This window comes from Buteo buteo, chromosome 3, assembly GCF_964188355.1.
Source record: "Buteo buteo chromosome 3, bButBut1.hap1.1, whole genome shotgun sequence".
Lineage (NCBI taxonomy): Eukaryota > Metazoa > Chordata > Aves > Accipitriformes > Accipitridae > Buteo > Buteo buteo.
In genome coordinates, this window is record NC_134173.1 from 50,813,278 (window position 1) to 50,835,437 (window position 22,160).

Sequence of the window (22,160 nt, forward strand, 5' to 3'; positions counted from 1 at the left end):
TCCATTTCAAACTATGCCAAGATAGTTGCTTTTAGATTCTGAACATTCTGTCTTGACAAGATGTATACAGTGTATTGATAGAGGTTTTAGAAATGGCATATAATGTTTTAAAGAGCTATGTGTTACGGCATAGTTTATAAAATATTTCCTAGTATATAGACTTAGTTAAGTGAAAAAACTTAACTCTGATCTAGCCATCCACTTCTGCAGGAGAATGGAATAGTCTGACTTGGATTCATTTCCTTCATTAAAAAAGTTGTTAGACTTGTTAGGGACAGGAGAGGAACATTACTTTGAAGAGGTGAACCTTGAACATCTCAAGTTTATGTTTTACCTAAATACAATTTAATTGTTTGTTACTAAAGTAGCAACACGTGACATCTGAACTCAGGGAAAGAACAAGAGAAAGTAGCTTTGTAGTGACTACCTAACTCAGGCAATGTCTGGCTGGACTTGGAATTTCCAAAAGAACGTGTTCCTAAAGGCTATGAGGATCAGACTGTCCTGAAAGAGGCATAAAATATCCCTAAATCCCAAGGGGTGCCCAATCCATAAGCATGCTCTGCAGCTGTACATTGTGCACACTTATCACAGACCACCATAAAGCATAGTCATCATGGCTACTTTTTTCCAAACATAGCAAAAATGGTAGGAGATTGTATCCACATTAAGCACACTGTCTTACACTGACATATTTACCCTGAGATCCTTACATTCCTGACCCTACCTCAAATTGCCAGTGAGCCACGAGGTAAAGGGGAGTATGTAAAAAGTACTGCTTTGCAGCATAATAATTTTATGGAGATGAAGTTGGATGGACAAGAAAGTGGAGGAAGGAGTCAGAAAAGGTGCTGGTATACATTGGAGATCACTAAAGGAATCAATACGGTTGCAGAGGCAGTCTAGTTTTCCTGGATCATAATGAAAACTTCCCTGGAATCCAAATACCTTTTTTAAAATTACTTCTGCATGACCTGTCAGTCAAAAGTGTTAACGCTTCCATGAACTCAGATGAGAGACACTTGGAAAGGAGGATCCATTGTCTATTTTCAACTGGAAAGTACATCTTGTCTGCTTGATTAAATCTTGAAATTACCCTTTTTATTTCAGCTGAAGATTTACTGTCTTTGAACCTGTTACAATTTCTTAGATTAATTCTGTGCTGTAAAAGTGGTATTGTATTGTAGTAGAGGCTTATAAACAAGTTATGAAAATCATTTGAGGTTGCAAATGAAAGAGATTAGTTATATTGCCTCTGTGCGATGATACCAGAACTGCTGTCAGTCTTTGGTTCTCCTATATCTGGGAATTCCCTCCTCTTGAATATTTCAACTGTTGTTGAGAATATTGCTATTATTTACCAATTCGAGAATCTGCTTTATAAGCAGATGACACTATCTGAGGGAACTATGGGTTCCTACCTGTCATACTAACTTTCAAGTTCATTGGTACATGAACTGCTCATTTATCTTTCCTTTTTTTCACGTGCTGATAACACCTAAGTAAAGATGCTGTATTGCAAGGAAATTTGTACCTTTATCTAACTCCATGGAGCATCTTTTGTAGCTGCTCAACACATAACCCCACTTTAACTGAAGTAACCCCCCCAGTCTTTTATGTGATAATTTAATTGCAGTAAATTAAAATGATCTTTGGGATTTTGGTGCATTGGCCTGCTTTTAATTGGTGCAGAACAACTTCAGTTGATTTCAGAGGGATTTGGAGGTGCTCAGCACTTCAGAAAATGAGGCCACATAATTTGGGTGCCTAAATATGGATTCTGAGCCTCCTCATAGACACAGCAAGTAGGTGTGGATTTCGGTATGCCGCCACAACCAGTGATAATAACCATGATTATGATGAGGGCTTAGTATAAATGCACAAAATGTCAAATGGAAATTATTCAGAAAAAGCTAATGCCTAGTGAAACAAACACTTAATCCTAGTTTAACTGCAGTTTAGCAGCAGCATGTGCGTATTTTGTGGGACGAGGTTCATTTTATGTAGAAGCAGTGCCAGGTCTCGGCACCCTGATCTGTATTTGACATTTGCACATGGAATACGCCGTTTAGAAATTTTGTGAGCTTGTGTGGGGTAATCTTTTCACAGATGCGTAATGAAGTTGCAAATGGGGGATTAGACCAGTGCTACGATACCGTGCATGAACTGTTCAGGATAAAACGGTGCAGCAGTGAACAAAAACCAGATTGCTCACTTCAAGGCCCATGTTCAATCCAGATTAAATAGTCGGTGAAAATTGCCGTGATACTCTCCATAATGGGCAGTGGTTTGTGCGTATCACAGCCGCTCCTGGGTGGTGGTAGTGACTTCAGGTCAGGTGGGGCCCCTGCGGTGCACTGAAGGACTGGGTTACGGGCACAGCTGGAAGCAGGCGCTCACTATTCCTGACCTGCTACTGCTAAGGCTTGCCTCTGTCAGCGAATATTGCATTTATAATGCAAAAGGTTTCTCAAGGGCCTAATAGTTCCTGGATTTTTTTTTTTTCCAGCATTAGTAATGCTGCTTTGTGCTTTAATAGAAAATCGCCGTACTTGATTTGAATAGAAAGCATTGCGTTGTTTTCATCTGTACACCTTTCCACTAGCGTGGGCTAAAATTTTGCACAGCATGCTTCTTTGCAATTTGTAGGACTGTGTTTGAGTATTTATTAGCTTGAGTGTGTATTAGTTTGAGTATTTATTGAAATAAAATACATATTTTTTAGACAGTAAAATGGTTAACTTCAGTAAAGTAGATCCCACGTAGCTACCTGTCAGCCAGTTTCTCTGTTTAGCAGGAATATGGCATACCCACACTACCTCATGTAATTTTTGTGCATGCTACTATTTTACTTTCAACCCTTTTTTTGGTCACGAAATGTCTACCAGAAGAAAGAAGCTTGCAGTCTTCCCTATCGTTACCTCTCTTACTATTTCAAGCCTCCTTCTGCCCTGACCCTAACCCAGGAGTGTTTTAGAGGGGAACAAGCAGGTGAGAAGTTAAATCACTGTGCATGGAGTGGGTGTAAAGCAGTGAGAATGAGCTAGCTTAATCTTAATTTAATTTTTTTGCGGTTTTTTTTCAGCAAGACCCCATCCAGCACTACCTACTCCTTAACTTTCCAAGGCTCAGACTGGAGAGAACCCAAGGCAATTAGGGCTGTCCTGAAATGGTATTTAGTTGCCTGAGTTAACCTGAGGAGTTCAAGGATTCATTTCAGTGGGAGTTAGGGACTATAATCTTGAAGGATCTGAGCCTCATTGTTTGAGACACATTTCAGATAAAAGGCATTTGCTTCTGCATGTTAAATAAGACACAGAGATGCATCTGAGAAGTTGTATGTAGCTAATCTGCTAACCTGGAATTGCTTCTGAAACAGCTGTACATGGAGACAACATAGGTTTATTGGCTTTAAGACACAGCCCAATTTCCGTCCTGCACCTGTACATACTGGGACCAATGGCCTGGACATTCATGGAGTTGTGTGGTGTAAAACCGGTATAAAGTAAAAAGGGAGCCAGTCCAATAAAGTAAAGATGCAAGAAGACAGGGCTGTTTCCACAGTGTAGTTCCCCATTTTAAAAATACCTGTCTAGCATAATAGAAAGCAGAGCCCACCATGTAAACTAAATTATTAAATTGGTATAAAATCTGTACTAGATCTTTTTCTTCCTTTAGTGTTAAATTTTAATACTATTATTATAGATTAGTGATTCAGTGTAAGATCCAGGGAGGCACATTTTTTTTCGAATAGTTATTTTGTCCTTTACATGGTACAGAAAAAGAATCCAGGAGATAGACAAACTAGACACCGACAATCTTAGGATATTAAATTTAATTATAGATTACACAGAATATGATGTAAAAACAGCAATTTACTAGAATAATTATAACCTGCAAAATGTGAAAATAGTTTAGAAAATGGATTGTCATATTCTCTGACACAGCAATAGTCATGAAAGGTACACTTATAATATCATACGTTAATCTGTGTATTAACTATACTACCTGTCATTTAGCCAGGATTCCAAGACAGATTACAGGCATTTATTTCTGAAGTGCCTATGTTTAAATTCAGTAAAGTTAAACAGCTAGATTGAAAACACTATATTTTTGTCAACTACTGCGTGGAGATCTATCCCGGATAAATGCTTTGTCTATATGCTATGAGTTCGTAATGAGAAGAGTAATTGAAAAACTGCAGAAAGCACAGACCTGTAAGTGGGTGGTTTGACAAGTGAAAATAGTTCTTAGTGCCTTGTTAAATTTTGGAAATCAGACATGCCAGCATCTCCTTCCTATTTCAGACCTAGAACGTATTTAATCTCAATTCATGTTTTGCGTTTAAAAAAACCCACTTAGTTGTAATGGGGAAAGATATTGTAGACCTTTGTGTTATGTAGTTCAACAAGAAATGTTGCAAGTGTCAAAGGATATGATGACCACAGCAATGTCAGCAGGTTTAATTTTTTGCCAGCCATGTTTATGAAAGCAAAAAAAAAAAAACCAAAACCAACCCCGACATATTTTAGTTTCTTTTTGAATATACAGACTGGCCCAAACATAGACATTCTCTTTATCAATCTTATTGTTACAAAAACTGTACATTACAAACGGTATAGAAACAAACTGAAAGGAATGTGCCACACGTCCTGGCTAATTTTCTATATGCAGTTTAAAAATACAGCCTACTCCCTTATAGTGCACAGTTATTGTGTAGATAGAGTACATCACTAGTTAAGTGGACATGATAGAAGAGTTCTAGTTTTCCTCAGCACAGAGAATAAGAGCCAGTTCCGCTCGGTAAAGCTTTCCTCCATCAGACAAGGCCATGATGCTTTTCTTGTATGTCGCAAGGTTGTTGATGTCTAATTCCTATTTAAAGAACAGATAATGCTTTATAATCCTGTTTAGTTACCAGCATCAACAAGTTTGCTTCCCATGGCAGAAAATGAGAAAAAAAAAAAAAGGGCATTCTCAGCCTGGCCAACAGTAACACATTGCAAATGTTGTTCATGTATTTGTATGTTATCGATATTATAGCCATATGTTAGATTGCTGATAGCTGATGTCTCAGAAGCAAGCTTTTGACAGTGTCACTATGTAATCACAAGTCCCCTAGTTCAGGATTTACACTGGTATGACTTCTGCCAAGATTTTTAGTTGTACTTTGACTTCAGGAATTATGACTTAGAAGCTCTTTATTTATCTTAATTGGGTGGATTATAGTGTCCTTAAAATCAAAATTAAATCTAAACTCTAATGGGAAAAAAAACCCTCTAGGATTACCTTTTTGTTCTTTTCACAGAGATCCTTCAGTAGTGCATCAAGTTCATTTTCATCTATATAGCCATTGCCATCCTGAAAAATAACATGAAAGATAATTTTAAAAATGTATTTTTCATTTCAGAGGTTATGGCTAATTTTTCACAAATTCAGAAAATAAGTGCCATCAAACTACACAATTAATAAAAAGGTTTTTTGAGGACTTACTTGATCATACATCTCAAAGGCTTTATTGAATTCTTTTGCACACATTTTGACACCCTAAATGCCAAAAGGAAAACAAATCCATTAATGACACCAGTTATGTGTGATGGTAACAGGTTACTTTAAGAATGTGAATATTCATACCTGAAATTTAATAAGAAAATTTTCCTGTACAGGGAGTAGTCTTTGGAGAGAGAAAACAAAGGTCAAAATATTTCACTGTTTCCATAACAGCGTTTGGTACATGATACTCGTTGTGAAAAGAGACAGAAGACATACCTGGCCAGTTCAGTAAGCTCCAACTTTCCATCATTGTTTGCATCAAACATCCTGAGCTGAAAGAATATATTATTTTACATTACTAATCAAAATTAATCAACTTAATGAAGAAAACACTTTTTGGAAAACTTAAATTCAATGAAATTTAGCCTGTATTTCATGCTGAAATGATGGCCCCAGATTTTGATCTGTCACATTTGCTGTGTAATACATTTATTTAAAGTACCGAGGAAGTAATTTATAGTAATTAATTCTGCTGCAAAAGCCTGGCAAGAAACCAGATGAACAACACTGATTAACCTACTGTAAGGTAGGTCTTAACCTGCCTACAGTGATGAATGTCCCATATGAGGAATGCACATGTAATTATTTATAAATGAGAGGAGTGTTGACATGGTAACATTTTACTTTTGACTTCATGTCATGATCTGATGATAGCATCATTATTCTCTATTCATAAAGGTGAAACAACAGTCGGGTGAAGTTTTATAGAATCCAAGGCATTCAATTTCTTAGACGGAAAATAATAGACATTCAATTGACTGCTAGGTCTAAATATTTAAGTAAAGATCTGTTTCTGTGATATATTTCATTAAAAGAGTGAACAGACGCTGCAGATGATCACATTTTGTTGATAGTATGAAAACTGGGAAATTAAATCTCTCCAAATAATTATAATTAAATTACAGGAATAAATATATTGATGTAATTTGACAAAATAAGTGAATACTATTTCTAATAATTTTTAATCACCCTATTGTATTGAAGTGTTTTCCTTTGAGGTTTTGAAAGGATGAGCTCCTGCTGCTTGAGAGGCACAAACAGCTTATATTCACTGTTAGAAGTAGATGGAGATATTGCACCTGCGTGGGACTTCCAGTTTTTATGTCTGTATAGTCCCATTTGTCTACTTTCAAGTATTATTTTGCCTTTGCTGCATAAAAGAGTCACAAAAGCAGCAAACTGTACAAACACTGTTAGACATTGTACTGAAAACACCACCACCCACACTCCATCCCATCACTTTCAATCACAATAATTTTAGATGTAATTTTTAGATGAGAGGAAAAGCGACATCCTGTACTGAGATAAGTGTATATCCTTTTAAAGACAGAATTAATGCCTTGAAAAAAAGACAGAGTTTCAATTGGTTAATACACAATAAATGGCAAAGGAGACCAGAAAAGAGACCAATTCTATAAACATTTATTTCTACGTAAGACCCTGGTTCCTTTTAACAGTTCCTTTCCTTGTATAAAAGCATCTGCCTTGCGTGCATTTCCCATGAAAGGAGATTTGCACTTGGGGGAGGTAAGCAGTGGCAGCTGTGAAGTCAACGTATTTTGTATTTTGATGGGTTGTTAGTGGCTGGCTGTGCCTGCCTGCAGCTGCTCAGGACCGTATATTTTCTATTAGTCTTCTTTTCTACTTTCTGAGGAGATTATGGGAGAACTGGCCTTATGGTTTTTTTCTTATTGCTGTTAATTCTTTGTCATTGTGTCTCTCTGCAGAGGCCAGAACTTAGAGCATGCTTTAAGATGAAGGTCAAAAATCTCCCTGAATGAAAAGGATACATGTTACCTTCACCAGTGAATAAACGGTGACAATTCTAGGTAAATGCTTTGTGCTGGTACAACGAACCAGCAGACTTTTTCCAGGAGAAACACAAGTTTTGATCAGCCATTCTCAGGCCAGTTTGAGGGCTAGTGTGTTTACCTAGCACATTTTTGATTGCTAAAAATATTTTAGGATGAAACCGAACTGGTAAAACAAAACCTGTAGTGTTTTGTATTTCCTGAAGACCAGAATTCTGTCTTTTTTTTCTTGAAATGTCCACTCAGAGGCCAATGCTGGTCCTTACCGTAGAGCACCATAGCAGTGGGATGGAAGGAGTGCCCCAAGGACGGGCTGATTTAAGGCTAGGGAAGCGACAGTTTTGTTCTAGTGTTTATCTAAAATACCAGTTTCTCCTTCTTGAAGGGGAGGAGAAGGAAAGTGAGATGTTTATAAATCTGGTAAGAAGCCATCATGCAGTGATGGCTTTTAAGACAAGAGACAGACATTACAGCACTGTAAGAAGGCAAAACATAGAAAGTAACCCCAAATTAATTTGATCTATACATAGTAATATAATTATGACAGGTACAAATTTTTTTCCTATGAACTGTGAAGACTGCAGTTTTACAACTACTGGCACAGGGAAGCAGAACAGGGGAAAATACTATGGTATGGTCTAATATAAATACTGAAAAGATTCAGAATTCCTGAGCTTTTTTTTTTAAGCAGCACTGAAAACTGCCCATCAAAGCTCTGTAGCTGCAGAAGTACTTGCAGTGCTAGATGCCACAGTTGTCTCTCTGTTGCAATAACATAGTTAGCGTGATTAGTACCTGGTGAGGCTCCAAGTCATTTGGAGCCTTCCAGTGGCTAAAGATAAAGAGTTTGGATTAATCCAGTCTTGGTGAAGCATGCCTGTAAATAAACTTACCATTATTTCTGTGTATTCTGTTAGCTTTGAGTCTTCAATCTGCTTATTTGCTTTCTGTAATAAATCTTTCAAGAAGCTCTGTTAAAATAAATAGAAGAGTAATAGGTAAATTTTTATCTACAGTATAAAATGCTTGACTTGCTAACTTCAGATTAAAGTAATGGGAAATACTATTTTACTCCCACTTTAGTATTTACTGCTGAAGTTCCAAATAAGTATGAAAAGAAGTAGTAATTAACAGCTAAGAATATAACAGTTTCTTTTGATCAATTCAAGTATATTGCACAGTTTTATTTGGAAAAAGTGACTCATAAAACTTTCTGCGTTGTATGCCATTTGTTGTATTGTGACTTTGGAAAAAATAGTTTGGCTTTCAAGTATACTGCTTCCTAATCAGCTCTATCAGTAAACTAAACTAATTAACGTTGAGTCTCCTTGAAAACTTGGATGCCTAATCACTCCTTGCAACATAGGAACAATTTTACAGAAAAGATCAATGATTAATCAAGTTTTCTCCTTGCCTATGGCGGTACCCAATGCTAGAAGTGAACTTTAACCTATGTTGCTTCTTCCTACCTTGTATTTTAAATGTGTGCAGCCAGTTTTCTTGCTTTTTTTTTTTTAATGAGAATTTGATATAGGATCACATGACTAGAAACACCAGCCATTTTTACTTTAAAAAATAAGATTCTTTCCACCCATTTAGTGGTTTAAATTTCTGTACTAGGTCTGTAACATTAAAAAAGAAAGATATCAAGGCATTAACAAGGTTATTACAAGACCTGAGATGTCTGTAAGCATGTCAGTGCTCAATGAAGTACCTCATTACTGTCATCAGTTGGAGTGTCATTATCTTTGTGGAATTTTGGGCAACACTTCAAGATAGGAAATGGGGTAGCTCATAAGAAAATCTATTTGTACATAGATGACATTCTTGAACTTGAATGCAACCATGTCAATAGTCATATGACTAATACCCACTATAGTTCTTCTAGTTTGACCCCCTCCGTGCTGGAGGTCCTTCCTAGTAGCCTGGATACAAAGACCATGACTGAAATGTCGTAAATGGATGTTACAGAGACATGTTTATCTTTTGTGCTTTGATGGAAAATAGTACTGGAAAGGACATCGAATGGCTATCCAGTCCATCTGCATGTCTCAAGAAAGGGTCATCTATATCTAAACTTCCTGAGTTACTGTCTGATCTGAGCTATTGCCAAACCTTTCCTAAATAAGGTAGTGATGGAGAACCTGCCTCCCCCTTAGACAACGTATTCCACTGCTGTTACTATTGTTAGAAAGTTTTCCTGATTTCCAGCTTGAATTTCTCTTACAAAGTTGTAAGTGGGTGTACTCCTCGCATAGCAAATACTTAAAATGTTTGGGCTTGTCAAGAAATACTGATCTAAAAATAAAACTGGACATGTATGTCTTATTTTCAACATGTTAAAATGGCCTGTTTCTCTAAGGCAGACAAAATCTCCCAGCACAAGAGAGATGGGACCATTTTGGATCCGGTTAAAATCTCTCCATTATTCAGCTGGTCCTCAATCAGCCCTGCCTTTTAAAGTCTATTTTATATTATAGTAGCTGGCAACAGTCCTTAAGGCATCGTCTCACGGCTGGAGAGTTCTCAAGTGCTGCATGTGTGGCCTCGTCCTGATCCTACCAACTTTAGATACACAGACCTGCTGCGACCAGCCAGCAGAAGAATGGGCTCGTATGCCTGAGGTTTACCTTGAGGTAGGATCCTTGGCAAACGTCACACAGATACCAAACTCAAAGAGGAAGTGAAAAGGAAAAAAGTTGTGAATTGTCTGATGTGGATACCTCTTCTGAACAGAAGAGCTGTAAGGATTTCAAGTGGTTTGATGACCTGTGCTTTAGTTAATAAAGCTTATGTAGTTCTTCTTTAGAATACCACACATGGGCAAAATAGTCCAAATTAGATGGATAAACACTGCTAGGTCTTTCTCTTGCTATGAATTGTTTTGATTCCTCTGAATTTAAAGCTGCAGCAATCTATCAAGTGCAATTGAACTGTGGAAAACAGCACCTTTCTACCTGGAGGCTCTATATGAGCATCTTTTCTATGAGGAAAGGCTGAGAGCTGGGACTGTTCAGCATGGAGAAGGAGAGGCTCAGGGGGACCTCATCAACCTATACAAATACTTCAAGGGGGGTGCAAAGAGGATGGAGCCAGGCTGGTGCCCGTTGACAGGATCAGAGGCAATGGGCACAAACTGAAACACAGGAGGTTCCCTCTGAACATCAGGAAACACTTTTTCACTGTGAGGGTGACCGAGCACTGGCACAGGTTGCCCAGGGAGGTTGTGGAGTCTTCATCCTTGGAGATACTTGAAAGCCATCTGGACATTGTTCTGGGCAACCAGCTCTATCTAGGTGGCCCTGCTTGAGCAAGGGGGTTGGACAAGATGACCTCCACAGGTCCCTTCCAACCACTCTGTGATTCTGTGACTCCATGATTCAGCATCTACAAATCGCTGTTAGTTTTATGACTAGGAAGGTAAATCACCCTAGTTTTAAGGTTTGCTAACTCTGCGAGGCTGAGATGGCTAACGCAATAATCTCAATTCTGCTCTCATTTGTGCATATTAAAGCTGATACCAAAATCCCACCCAGCCCCTTGCTGTGTTAACCAAGCAGGGGCAACACAATTCCATGAGTGTTAGCCTAACAGTATTACAGTGGAAACTGTAGAGTTACATGGTACTTGAGAGAGCATGAGCTACCCAGCAGCATAGTGATTAATGGTAGTGGTGCCCTTAGGGAAAAGAACCCAACAAAACAGCCCTCATATCTAATGTACCAAAAAAAGAACAACATAGCTTTCAAAGGCCTATCTTGCTTTCTTAATCTTTCTTACTTCTAAGCTGAAGTACCTGCTACCCTGAGTCACTTGAGACAAACATTGATCTGAATTAAAACATGTTTTAAAAAACATTGATCAGATTAGAGTTTCACTTTAAATAATTTACTGGTGATAAAAACATCAGCTAATCATATTGCTTTTCGGTCATGTTTGAAATGCAAAAACATGCATGGGAGGGTATCTGAAGTAAGAGATAGCACAGGCTGTAATCCAATGCCTGTTCTCCTGTCAAGCATACTCATAGATATTGGTTTACCTTAAGCTCCTCAGAATCAATGAAGCCACTGTGGTCGCTGTCATATTTTCTCCATGTCTGCAATCAGAATGTGAATGTTTTAATGATGTATTTATGGCAAGCGGGTCTTGGGTGGTTTTCAAAAGGCAACATTTCATACTGTACCTGCATGAAATCTTCACTTGACTTTAGCTGCTGGCATCTGAAGAACAACAGGAAATTCTCTTCCGTTGGTAATATCTGAGCAAGCTGTAACAGAATTTAAGAAAGATTAAGTTTTGATTCTTCATTAGGCCAGCTGAGCCTGTAAAAGAGCATGAAACTTTTTAAGAGTATGAAATTCTTTGTGCTCATACTGCCCTATTGTGGCCCCATAGGAAGCTTCTTGCTGTTAGCTGAAATGTTTGGAAGATGCCTCTGAAAGCCTTCTGGCTTGCAGCTTTGGCATATTTATCAAGGTCAAACAGAGCTGAGGTCTGAGAGAAGGGAATGAGACAGCACTTTCCTGAAGGGGTAGCTGGGGAAAGACAGGAAGAAATTCACCCATGCAGAGTTAGGGTCTGTGGTGAAAACCTTGGAATCAGCACAAAGGGAAAGCACAACGCAAGGATGTTTAGAGGATAAGAGTGGAGGACCATGAATTAAGAGAGTGAGGAAAATAGACTACTCACAGATAACGAGGAAGAGGAGGAAGAGAGAGGAACACTGACATGAAGAAAACGTGTAAGGTAAACAGAAAAATATATGGAAAAGCCAGGAGAAAAAAAGAAAGTGGGGAGGGCAAGGGGATGGCAACCGGTGATCATTTGTCAGGCGCAGAGATGTCTTCAAGAGGAGCTATAAATACAAGAAAGAAATCAAAAGGGCTTTTAGCCCTGCAAAATCAGGGGTGGTTCTTCCAATGCCTCTGCTCTACAAAAGGCTTCTTTAAAATCAGACATTATTGTACTGGTTATTGAAAATGTTCATTTACTGTAACTCAATTTTGGCGAGTGACAAATGTAGAAGATGGAGAGTATGCTGTATAATTTAATGTAAAATCATGATTTGTTTTTAACAAAAGCCCAATATTTTTTCTGTCCTCAAAATGTATGAAATGTGTTTTGATTAAAGAAAACTTTTTACTTGAAGAATAGACCAGCTGTGCTTACTAGAAAGAGAAAATGGAGAAAGACAGATTTCTTAGCTGCATTCTTTCATGAAAAATGACATCTGCAGACTTCCTGGAGCCCCATCTTAAAATTTTGATCCAAATTTTTGTTTTTCTGCATTCATTTCACACCCTCAAATCCCTCATTCTTTCCATTTCAGTGCTATAGACTAATTAATTGCTCAGGTTTTTTTATTGGGTTCCAGCCACACCGTAGGTGAGTTCAGCTCTCCCTCTCACCCTACAGGTGAGATCATCAAGGGTATGGAGACAGATCTCTCATTTCTCTAAAAGTATCTGTGCAAGGAATCAGTTATAGTCTTTAAGTGTTGGTACAATTGAAAAGACACAGCAGAGCACTCACTCTCCTTACAGCAATGGCGCAGCTGATGACAGGCTGTCAGGCCCATCAGAGCGTTCAGAGTGCTTTTGCTAAATGGCTGAACACCAAACCCAATCAACTTAAACAGTGTGTTTTCACCAGCAGCTTTCAAAACCAACTCCATTATACGTACCATACACACATGTGGGTAAGTACATGTTCACATGTACGCAGTATCTAAATGTGTGTAACTTAGTACTGATTTATGGAAAAAATTCTTTATTTCTCCCATGACAGGTGTCCTGGTTTGGGCTGAGATACAATTAATTTTCTTCCTAGGAGCTTTGATTTTTAGAGTAAGTCAACATTCCTACTCAACAACAAATGTTGAATGGAATAACTGATTATAATAATAAGCAGAGTTTGGGGGAAGGGACTGATTATGACAAAGGGAAAGAGTTTAAGTGTGGAAATCATAAACAAGATGCCATTTGTGTGATGAATATAGCTAACTGGTGAATTTTGCAAGGGCACTGTAAAATAGTACAAGGTAAAATAGTACAAAGGTAAAATAGTACATTTTACACAATGTAAAATAGTAATTTTCCAAAGAAACATGAACAGCTTACTAGCAGTACCAAACTGTATTTGAGGTACAGAATATATTACCTCTGGAAGAAAATTACCTTATTTTATGTTATACCTCTCACCCTTTGTAAGTATCAGGGGAAAGCACAGTCTTTTACATTACAAAGGTGTAGTAGCTCAATATCCAACATTAGCTCAGGCTTCCGCCAAAAAATGTCTTTTGTGTTTTCTTTCTTTTGTACCCTTTAGCATAATATAAACAATATAGCTAAAGGGAAGTCCCGTACTCCAAGCTTATGCATCAAGTAGCATTAAATTGCTTTTTGTGGAAAACTCTGCATTATTAAGGGAAGAGAAGATTGTGTGGAAACTGGCTCAACTTCCCAGTCCCAGTTATACCACTACAGAGAAGAAAGATGGAAACCTGATGCTATTTCTAGTGATGACTTCTTTGTGAGGGTAAGCGGAGGGGGATGCCGTGAGCACGTTTGAATGAGTGCAGACCGCTACAACTTCATGTATGGCAGCAATAGCGGTTTAGTGAGCATTTCTGTGAGCTCTGCTGCTTTTATGGAGAACGTCAGCTATTTCTGCATCGTAAGTAACAGAGGACAACCACAAAGCCTGAGGCTAGCTTGACTCCTTTCTGCTTAGTTGCAGGCTGAGGTACATCTTTATAGGTTACCTAGCAGAAAAAATACTCCTACTACTTAAAACAATATCAGAACTATTTTCTAGAAATCATTCTCTAAGTAAATTCTGTTGATATTTAATGCTATTTAAAATTCCTTTCACCTAATAGAGTGAATCTGCTTTTTAAAATCCTATAGTAAAGAATGGGAGTACAAAGAACATTTTAGGCTAATAAGTAGTTATTTTTACGGCAGCAGTAAGCTTCAAATAATTTGAACGTGGAATTACGAAGTCCTGAGTTTTGAAACCTTGGGTTTCACATCCACATTTTAGTGAAAATGTTGGTCTGAATGAGTACAAAAGGTGCATTAAAGGTCCCTTACACAATGACAAGCAAGTAGACAGGTCAGACTCTGCCTTTAGCTGGAAGGCACTGGATAAAAGCTAGTGAACTAACTGCAGTGTGCTTGCAAAGACAGAATCGACACTTAATCTGAGCTGAAAATCCGCTCCTTCCTCTGTGAGCGGCCTCCTCTTTATCTCAGTCACCAGACCTTTCTTGAAAACTTATTAAGCACTAGGACATTTTCCGTCAGATGCTGGGGTATTCATTATGATGGCTGGGAGTCTGAATGGCTTTACATAATTTTTTTTTAAACAACATGCATACACTTTTTCAGTGTATTTGATGTACTATGTAAATGGGAGCAATCTGGAATTACTGGACATTTTTATTTATAAGGAATGAGAATCAAGTCCAAACACCAACTTTAATATCATACTGCTCTGCACGTACAACGCATTTCATCTGAGTCCCATCAGCACTTTCCAAATCAAGCTTCATGCTGATGTAAGTGAAATAAAATATAGCTATTGGCTTAGGAAACTGCTATATTAAGGGAGAAGGTCCCTTCAGTCACTGAACTGAGTGCTGTCACTACTCAGTGGCTTCAGTGGATGTTGAGCATGCTTGGCACTTCACTGGGGGTGGTGAGCATCGTACTGTATCAGGCCCTATCTGATCTGCTCACCTTTACCCATTAAGTTAATAGCAGAATCAGAGAGAGAATTTGAAAGGTGAAACTTTCAGTTATCTTTCCTAAGTGAAGAAACACAGCCTTTTTCAGTCACTGCCTATACATCCTTCTTGCATCCAATGCTTGCTATTACACATATTCAAAAATACTAAATCAAATAAGATTCTTCAATACCAAATGAATAAGCATTTGTTAGTCCAAACCCAAACAGTTTGTTAGTCCAAATAAACACTAGTTCTTTTTAGGTGCAGAACGATTTGATCAATGCTGAATATCATCAAAAGATGCATTTTTAAAAAATCAATGATACCTGCAAGGGAAAAAAACTGTTCATATTTCCATGGTATTTTAGTCATAATTACATATGCATTTAAACAACTATATGCAATTCAAACACCTGACAGAGGAGAAAAGATACCCTGAAATGATCTATTATATCAGCAGCGTTACTTCCTATTGACTTTTACAGATTCTGTTCAGTCCTGCATTTTAAAATTAGCTACTGACCCAAAGTTGGTCGCTGTAGAAATTTTGCAGACCTGGCTTGTTTCCAGCTGTTTCTTAATTAGCTCTCTAGGTCAGATTTCTTATTATCAGGAAAAAATATATAATAGCATTTAATGATAAAACCGCAGTCTCACCACACTCAGAGTGACATAAATGAGTTGTAGGCTTAGGCTTGAAAAAGTGATTTCTCAAGCTGCAACCCAGCAAACTCTCTTTTTTGACTTGCAGCACCAAAGAGTGAAAGCAAGAGAAAACATAACGGTTCCCCCTTTCCTAGCAAGTTGTCTAAATTACACAATTGTTGAGCAGCTGTACGTGTGGTAGGGGTTGGTTATCTTTGCCCTCTTTAGAAAGTGGGAGTAAGGAATAGGGCAATTTTCTGTGCGAAGTTCTATTAAAGTTTGAGAAAGGAATTCGTAAGAAATCCTGATCTTTCATGAGCTGGATCACAACTACTATTAAAAGTTTGTTTAAATTCAACATGATTAACGTGCTGTCTAATCATATATCTATTTTTTTAGAATAGACTACATACAGTGATTGCCCAGTTGTGTTCACTTGTGTGTTATCCTCACTACAGGAGTGGTGACAGGGCATTAGTTCAAAATCATAGGTAGAAATAAATCACATTACCTTTCACAATTTAAATTTCTAAAATAGAGCTTTTACCTGCTTTGCAGGAAAACTAAATTGCTGATGATGCTTATTTGTGCTGAATAAAGCATGCAAAGTTAAATGAAGTGTAGTGAAATGTCTGGAGAGGGGTAAGGAATACCTTACTTTTTGTTGATGAAAGAATTTCATTATTGAAAAAAATACAAAAGATCTTAAGACAGAGGAAGACATTTTCTGTGTAACTAAAAATCAAAAATATTTACAAATTATACTCACATTGTTCTGCGCTAAATGTATTTTCTGCAAGTCAACATGTCAGTCTTTCGTTATAAAGTAACTGTCTTACCTCAACTATTCCTATTTTTCCATCAGTAGTCTTCCCATATTGGTCCACAAAAGCTTTCATTTCGGGTGTTAAATCCTACAAAGTTACAATGAGAGAATCATTACTTTAAGATACAGAAAAACATATGTAAACTTACTTGAATATTCTATTAGTTTCCAAATAAGGTACTACATTTAATGAAGTACTCGTACTTATTGCAGCTAGATTCCTCAAGTTTAAATGGAGTATTTTTTTATCAGGAACAACGTCACTGTGATAAATTTACTTCCTAAGTAATTATATTATAGTCAGTGTGAATGATTGGCATCTAAATACTTAGAACTCCTATTTTAGTTTACAGAATGAAAAAAATTATACAGACAGATATGTTGGAAGATATGTATAACAGCTCCTTTGTTTAAGAGGATGACAGTGAAGTTCACAGGCAATTATTAGTCAATTTTCTCAGTTTTCATTTTTATACCAGTAACCTAAAGGCAGTGCAATATCTTGCAAAATAAGGAACATTTCAGTATAATGCATCTGAACACCAAAATAGCCTTTACACATCTTTGAGTGGATTTTTCCTGAACAATGGATGCTATTTTAGTCCTAGAAGAATGCATCACGATATTGTATTTTTCACTGTTTAGTGTTTGGTTATCATAGAAACAGTCAAAATGTCACTGCTGAAATGTAGAGAGGCAGATTTAGGAGGGAGAAAATTTTGAGCAGTACCTTAAATCCAATGGAGTGAAGTCAGCATAATTGTTCTTCATATAAATTATGGTCCCTGCTATACTTCTGTTCTCTAAAGGCTATTCTCACTCTAGGCTATGGCAAAGGTGCCAGCCTTGGGGTGAATGTCTAAATATTTGATTTCAAACTTCAACTTGACTTGCCTTGTTTTGATATGAGCTGCCATCAACCTTCAATACTGATTAAACTTTTAACTTTCTTTGTATTTCTTATAGATGTGAGCTAGTAAAACCATGCAGCAAGAATCAGGACTAGTTAAATTAAAACAATGGACAATTCTATGGTTATAGATGAAAATGCAGCAGCCTCTGGAAATTAAAGGTTTAGTTGCTATAATAGATCTGATTATATAGGATCTAAGTGATTCTCTCAGTGAAGACCCAGGGAATCTCAGCTGTACAAAGTCTGTTGTAGTTTGTCCCAAATTTCAACCACCAAAGCTAACTAAAATGTCAGTTCCTTGTAGTGATACAATCATGGCCTAGTATCCTATTTCTGTCAAAGTCATCCATGGCAGGTTAGTAATTTGCCATGGCTTTAATTAGAGATGTGGTTATTAATACAATGCACTTCAATGTCACCTTTCATCTAATGATCCCAAAGTGGGGACAAGTTTGCTTAGCAGATAGAATGGAGAATTTAGACACCTGGATTTTAATTAGTCCTGGTTAAATATTTTACTAATCTTTCTAACAGCAGCTCTGCAGTGCCAGACAGTGTCCAGCCACTGAAGGAGGCACAGCTGCTTACAGGCTAAACAAAACAGGATGCTCATTCTCTAGTACGTTATTCAGAAATGGGGGTTTTTTTGGTGTTCACTTCACCTGCTCTTGAGCTGCTTGATGAGTTATTGGAGTTATGCTATTCAAATAAATGTTTTCAGTCAAAAAATCTTGCCTAAATTTAACCAAGTCTAGTTCTAAACTTGATACAGATGCAGTGCTCAAAGTTTGAAATTAAGAAACTAGCCCTTTGCAGTGCTCAATATTTGAAATTAAGAAACTAGCCCTTCGTACCTCAGTCTCCCCTCTTAAAACTTAAGAGATACTTATCCAACCAAGTAGAGCTGTAGAAAAAAATAGCTCTTTTTGAGATGATTTGAAAAGGTAAGGATAGATGGCACTACAGAAACACTTACGTGACTATTCATAAACATCTATTAAATCACATATTTCTGTGGAGAAATATTGTCATTGTCTATACATGCAGAGAAAGTGAGAAACAGATATGGAATAGCTCAGCCAAGATCCGCCTATTGACCCTTTATCAACCTCTGTGTTAGTCACTTATATCCCACAGTTTCTTTTGGCAACTGGCATACCTAAATAGAGAACATACTGCATAAATGTGGGGCACAATAAATGGAAGCTATGCTTATATACTTATATAGCTTTTATCTTTAAAAAAGAGGCAGTTCTTTCAACATGTCTGGAAGTATATCAGATCAATTCACTATCTACCATAAAGCATGAAGCAAAAAGACGTAGTGTTACCAAAGAAAAGCCCAAGCCCTAAAACCTCCACGTACACATCAGCCCTTTGGGGCCAGCATGAATCAGGCTGCATGCTACTGCTCTGTCTGAGAAAAAGCAACTGTGAAAGCATGGGCTTACTGAGTGGATTAATAAAAGAATTAGAATTAGAACATAATTAGAACAGTTCTGTAGTTGGGAAGAATACTGGGAAATGTTAAACTATCCTATTCGATGACAGAATCAATGTGATTCTTTAATGCATATGGCATGACTGATGTAAAATCCAGCTATGAAGAATGCATAATTTAATATTTCAAAAATAGTGAGCAGGAGAGTGACCTGAAATACAGAAGTTAATGATGACAAAGAAGCTTTGGGGTGTTAAAAGAAGGACAGCCGAGGAAATGACATATAACCTACACTAGTTTCTCAATGTGTCCCTTCTGGCAAAAGAATAGAAATTCAAAGCTACTGAATTAGTATCCCGTGAGACAAGACACGAACTAATGAGATGCTTGTTTGGCAAATGAGCCTTCAAATCCAAGAATCAGCTTAGATTTGAAACCTAAGATGACATATATCCATACTCCAGCACCAACAGACCAAGTACTGAATTTGATGTTGCTACTGTAGGTTGCTCTTTTCAGCAGAACACTCCAAAGATAGGTTTGAATTAGAGAAATGGGAAAGGAAAACTAATTAAACACCTGAGCATTTTTAAACTATAGTGTGAGATACAGGCAGAGGTTATTTTAAAAAAAAAGCATAAATTATGAAATTTGTAGCAGATAAGAGTAATCCTGCAAAGCTTTTCTGTGTTACTTTGAGCAGGCTCTGTTTTTAAGAAGAGATGCACACTTGCTTTGAGAGAGAAAAGAATCCAATCTTAAAATGATAAATATTTTTTCCTTGAGCTTCTAATTAATTTATTAACTACTGAATAATAAATCAGCATTTCTACTAAGAATGCCATTCTTAGTAAATATACACAGGCTTTAATATCTTCATTCTAATGGACATGCTTAAGTTTCCTGCACTTCAATACAGAAGAGAGATTTGTTTTCTTGCAATACTTGAAAGGTATTGAGGTATTGTTTAATCTTTTCTGTCAAAAAAAAAAAAAAAAAAAAGACTTTTTCCCTCTGAAAAACACATTCCTTTCCCAATTTTCTGGGGTTTTTTTTGAGTTTTTTTTTTAAACTTTAGTTTAAAGTTACTTACAGTCATGCAAATGAGTGCCTACACCAACAACTGTAAGAAGAATTAACTGGTACCAAGACTGCAGTAACATCAGAGGCATTGCCGGGAGGCAGATTTTCAGATGTGTGAAGTTTACACTCATACAATTAATAAGAAGATACAATTGTCCACAGAAGAAATTATGATTCATATTGATTATTTTTGCATTTACTTTCAAAATATACAACAGCTTTTAAAGCAAAGTTAATTATTGAAAAACTATTGCTCAGTTTGGAGGTATTCTTATATGAAGTATTAATCTATTTCCCCCATGCACACATGCCATTCAGTTAAATCATAATTTCATTTTCTGTTACTTCAGAATTCTTTTAGTATAGATTAATTGAAATTGATTCCATTAGGTTATATATTGGAGCTTGATGCTAAGTGGCCTGTTTTAGAAATTGATTATTTCAAAGGCAATTTATTTGTTAGAAAGGTTCGCTTCTGTTTTAATTCAAATCTTTACACGGAATCTTTCATTTCTTTCTTTCTTTTCTCCTTTCTTTCTTTCTTTCTTGCTCTGTTATTTTTTCCCCACGTGGGTATAGTTTGGAGGAAATTAATAATTAATAACTCATCCCCAGAATTGTTTTGACAGCATTGTCAAAAACTTTGCTGTCTCCCTGAACAATTTAAACTACCAGGATTTGGTACCCATACTCCTGGTGTGCAACACTGGTGAAGGGCAAAAAGTGGTTAGCAGTCATCTGCAGATCTATTGACTGGCCACCAAGGGGCAGAAATGCATTTCAGCCCGTACTGCCCATTAGGTACGAAATTAAAACTGTGTCCAGCTAACTTGGTGCTGTTTGGTTTTTTTTTTCTTTATGTTTTGTTGGGTTTTGGTTTGGTTTTTTTTCTTTTTTTTTCTTTTTAGTATCAGTGCATATCGGGATCAGGTAAGATTAATTGCAATGGGATGAGGTCCCATCCAAGACAAAAAGTCCACGCATTCCTCGACTTTTCTTTTTAAGCGCTGCCAGAAGTACCGGCTCGCAGCCCGACAAGGTGCGAGCGGGACCCGCTCTCCGGGGGGGTGGACCCGGCCTCCCCTTTCCCAAGCAGACGGTCTATTTCATTTGCGACCGGCTGACTTCTAACCGAGCTACTTCCCTTCGCCTGCTGGGGCAGGGGCACGGAACCCTCTGATGCCAACAGAGAACAGAAGGAAGCGGGGCAACTGGAGCTGCCTCCAGAAAACTCTTCCTTCCCGGAGAAGACAGGAAAGCGGGGCGAAACGTCAACCTACCAAGCCTGCCTTCTTCCGCGCCTGCTGCAGCTCCTGGATGAAGTTTTGTAGCTCCTTCCCATCCATGTACCCATTGCCTACAACAGAAAGAGTTACGGTGGCCGTCGCCGCTCCCTCCGAACTCTCCCCGCTCTCCCGCCCCCGGCCCCGCGGCTCCCCCCCACCCACCCCTGGCCCTGACGGCTCCGGGGGGCCGCTTTCGGGTGGGCAGCGGTGCAGGGGCATCCCCCCCGGCCCCCCCCCCCCCTCCTCCCCGGGGTGGGTGGGTGGGTGAAGGCATCACCGTCGGAGTCGTAGTGGTGCCAGATCTCGAAGAACTGGGCGGCCGAGATCTCCACGCCCTGCAGGTGGGTCTCCGCCGTCATGGTGGGGGGCGCGGGGCCGGGGAAGGGGGGTGGGGGAAACGGGACGCGGCGGGGCGCTGTCCGCGGTCCTGACTCGGCCGGCGGCGGCGGCGGAGGCGACTGCGGCGACGGCTCCTCCCGCCGCCGCCCCGCCGAGGGCTATTTATGGGGCCGGCCCGGCCGGGCCACTCCCCCCCCGGCGCTGCCCTCCCTCTCCGCGGGCACCGGCGAGGCCTCCCCGCCCTGCGATACAGCGGGGGGGGGGGCCGGGGAGGGGGCTGCCGGACCGGCCCCGGCGGGAGACGGAGTCTCCCGCCGGGGCCGGTCCGGCAGCCCCCTCCCCGGCCCACCCCCCCCGGGGACAGTCCCCCCGAAACGGAGTGGGTGTGCGAGCGCCGTCTCCCATTCCTTCTTTCCCAGTGCGGAGGTGTGAGGGGCACCGCTACAGTCACTTCTGGCTTGGCGAGAATGGTTTTTGGTAGACCAGCTTTGCAGGCTTGGCCTCCCATAGCAGTGGGTCGGTGGTGGG

At 38.8% G+C, this 22,160-nt stretch overlaps 1 protein-coding gene across 1 annotated transcript; it reads right to left on the reverse strand.

The window, feature by feature from the left end:
• Positions 1–3,609: 3,609 nt before the first annotated feature.
• On the reverse strand, positions 3,610–21,652 carry CALB1 (calbindin 1). The gene is made up of 11 exons (XM_075024269.1): positions 21,571–21,652; positions 21,288–21,364; positions 16,584–16,658; positions 11,551–11,634; positions 11,407–11,463; positions 8,258–8,335; positions 5,770–5,825; positions 5,635–5,674; positions 5,494–5,547; positions 5,290–5,361; positions 3,610–4,875 (listed from the first exon to the last, which is right to left on the reverse strand). The coding sequence occupies exons 1-11, from the start codon at positions 21,650–21,652 to the stop codon at positions 4,762–4,764; spliced, it is 789 nt and encodes a 262-aa protein (XP_074880370.1). The 3' UTR covers positions 3,610–4,761.
• Between the last annotated feature and the right edge of the window lie 508 nt (positions 21,653–22,160).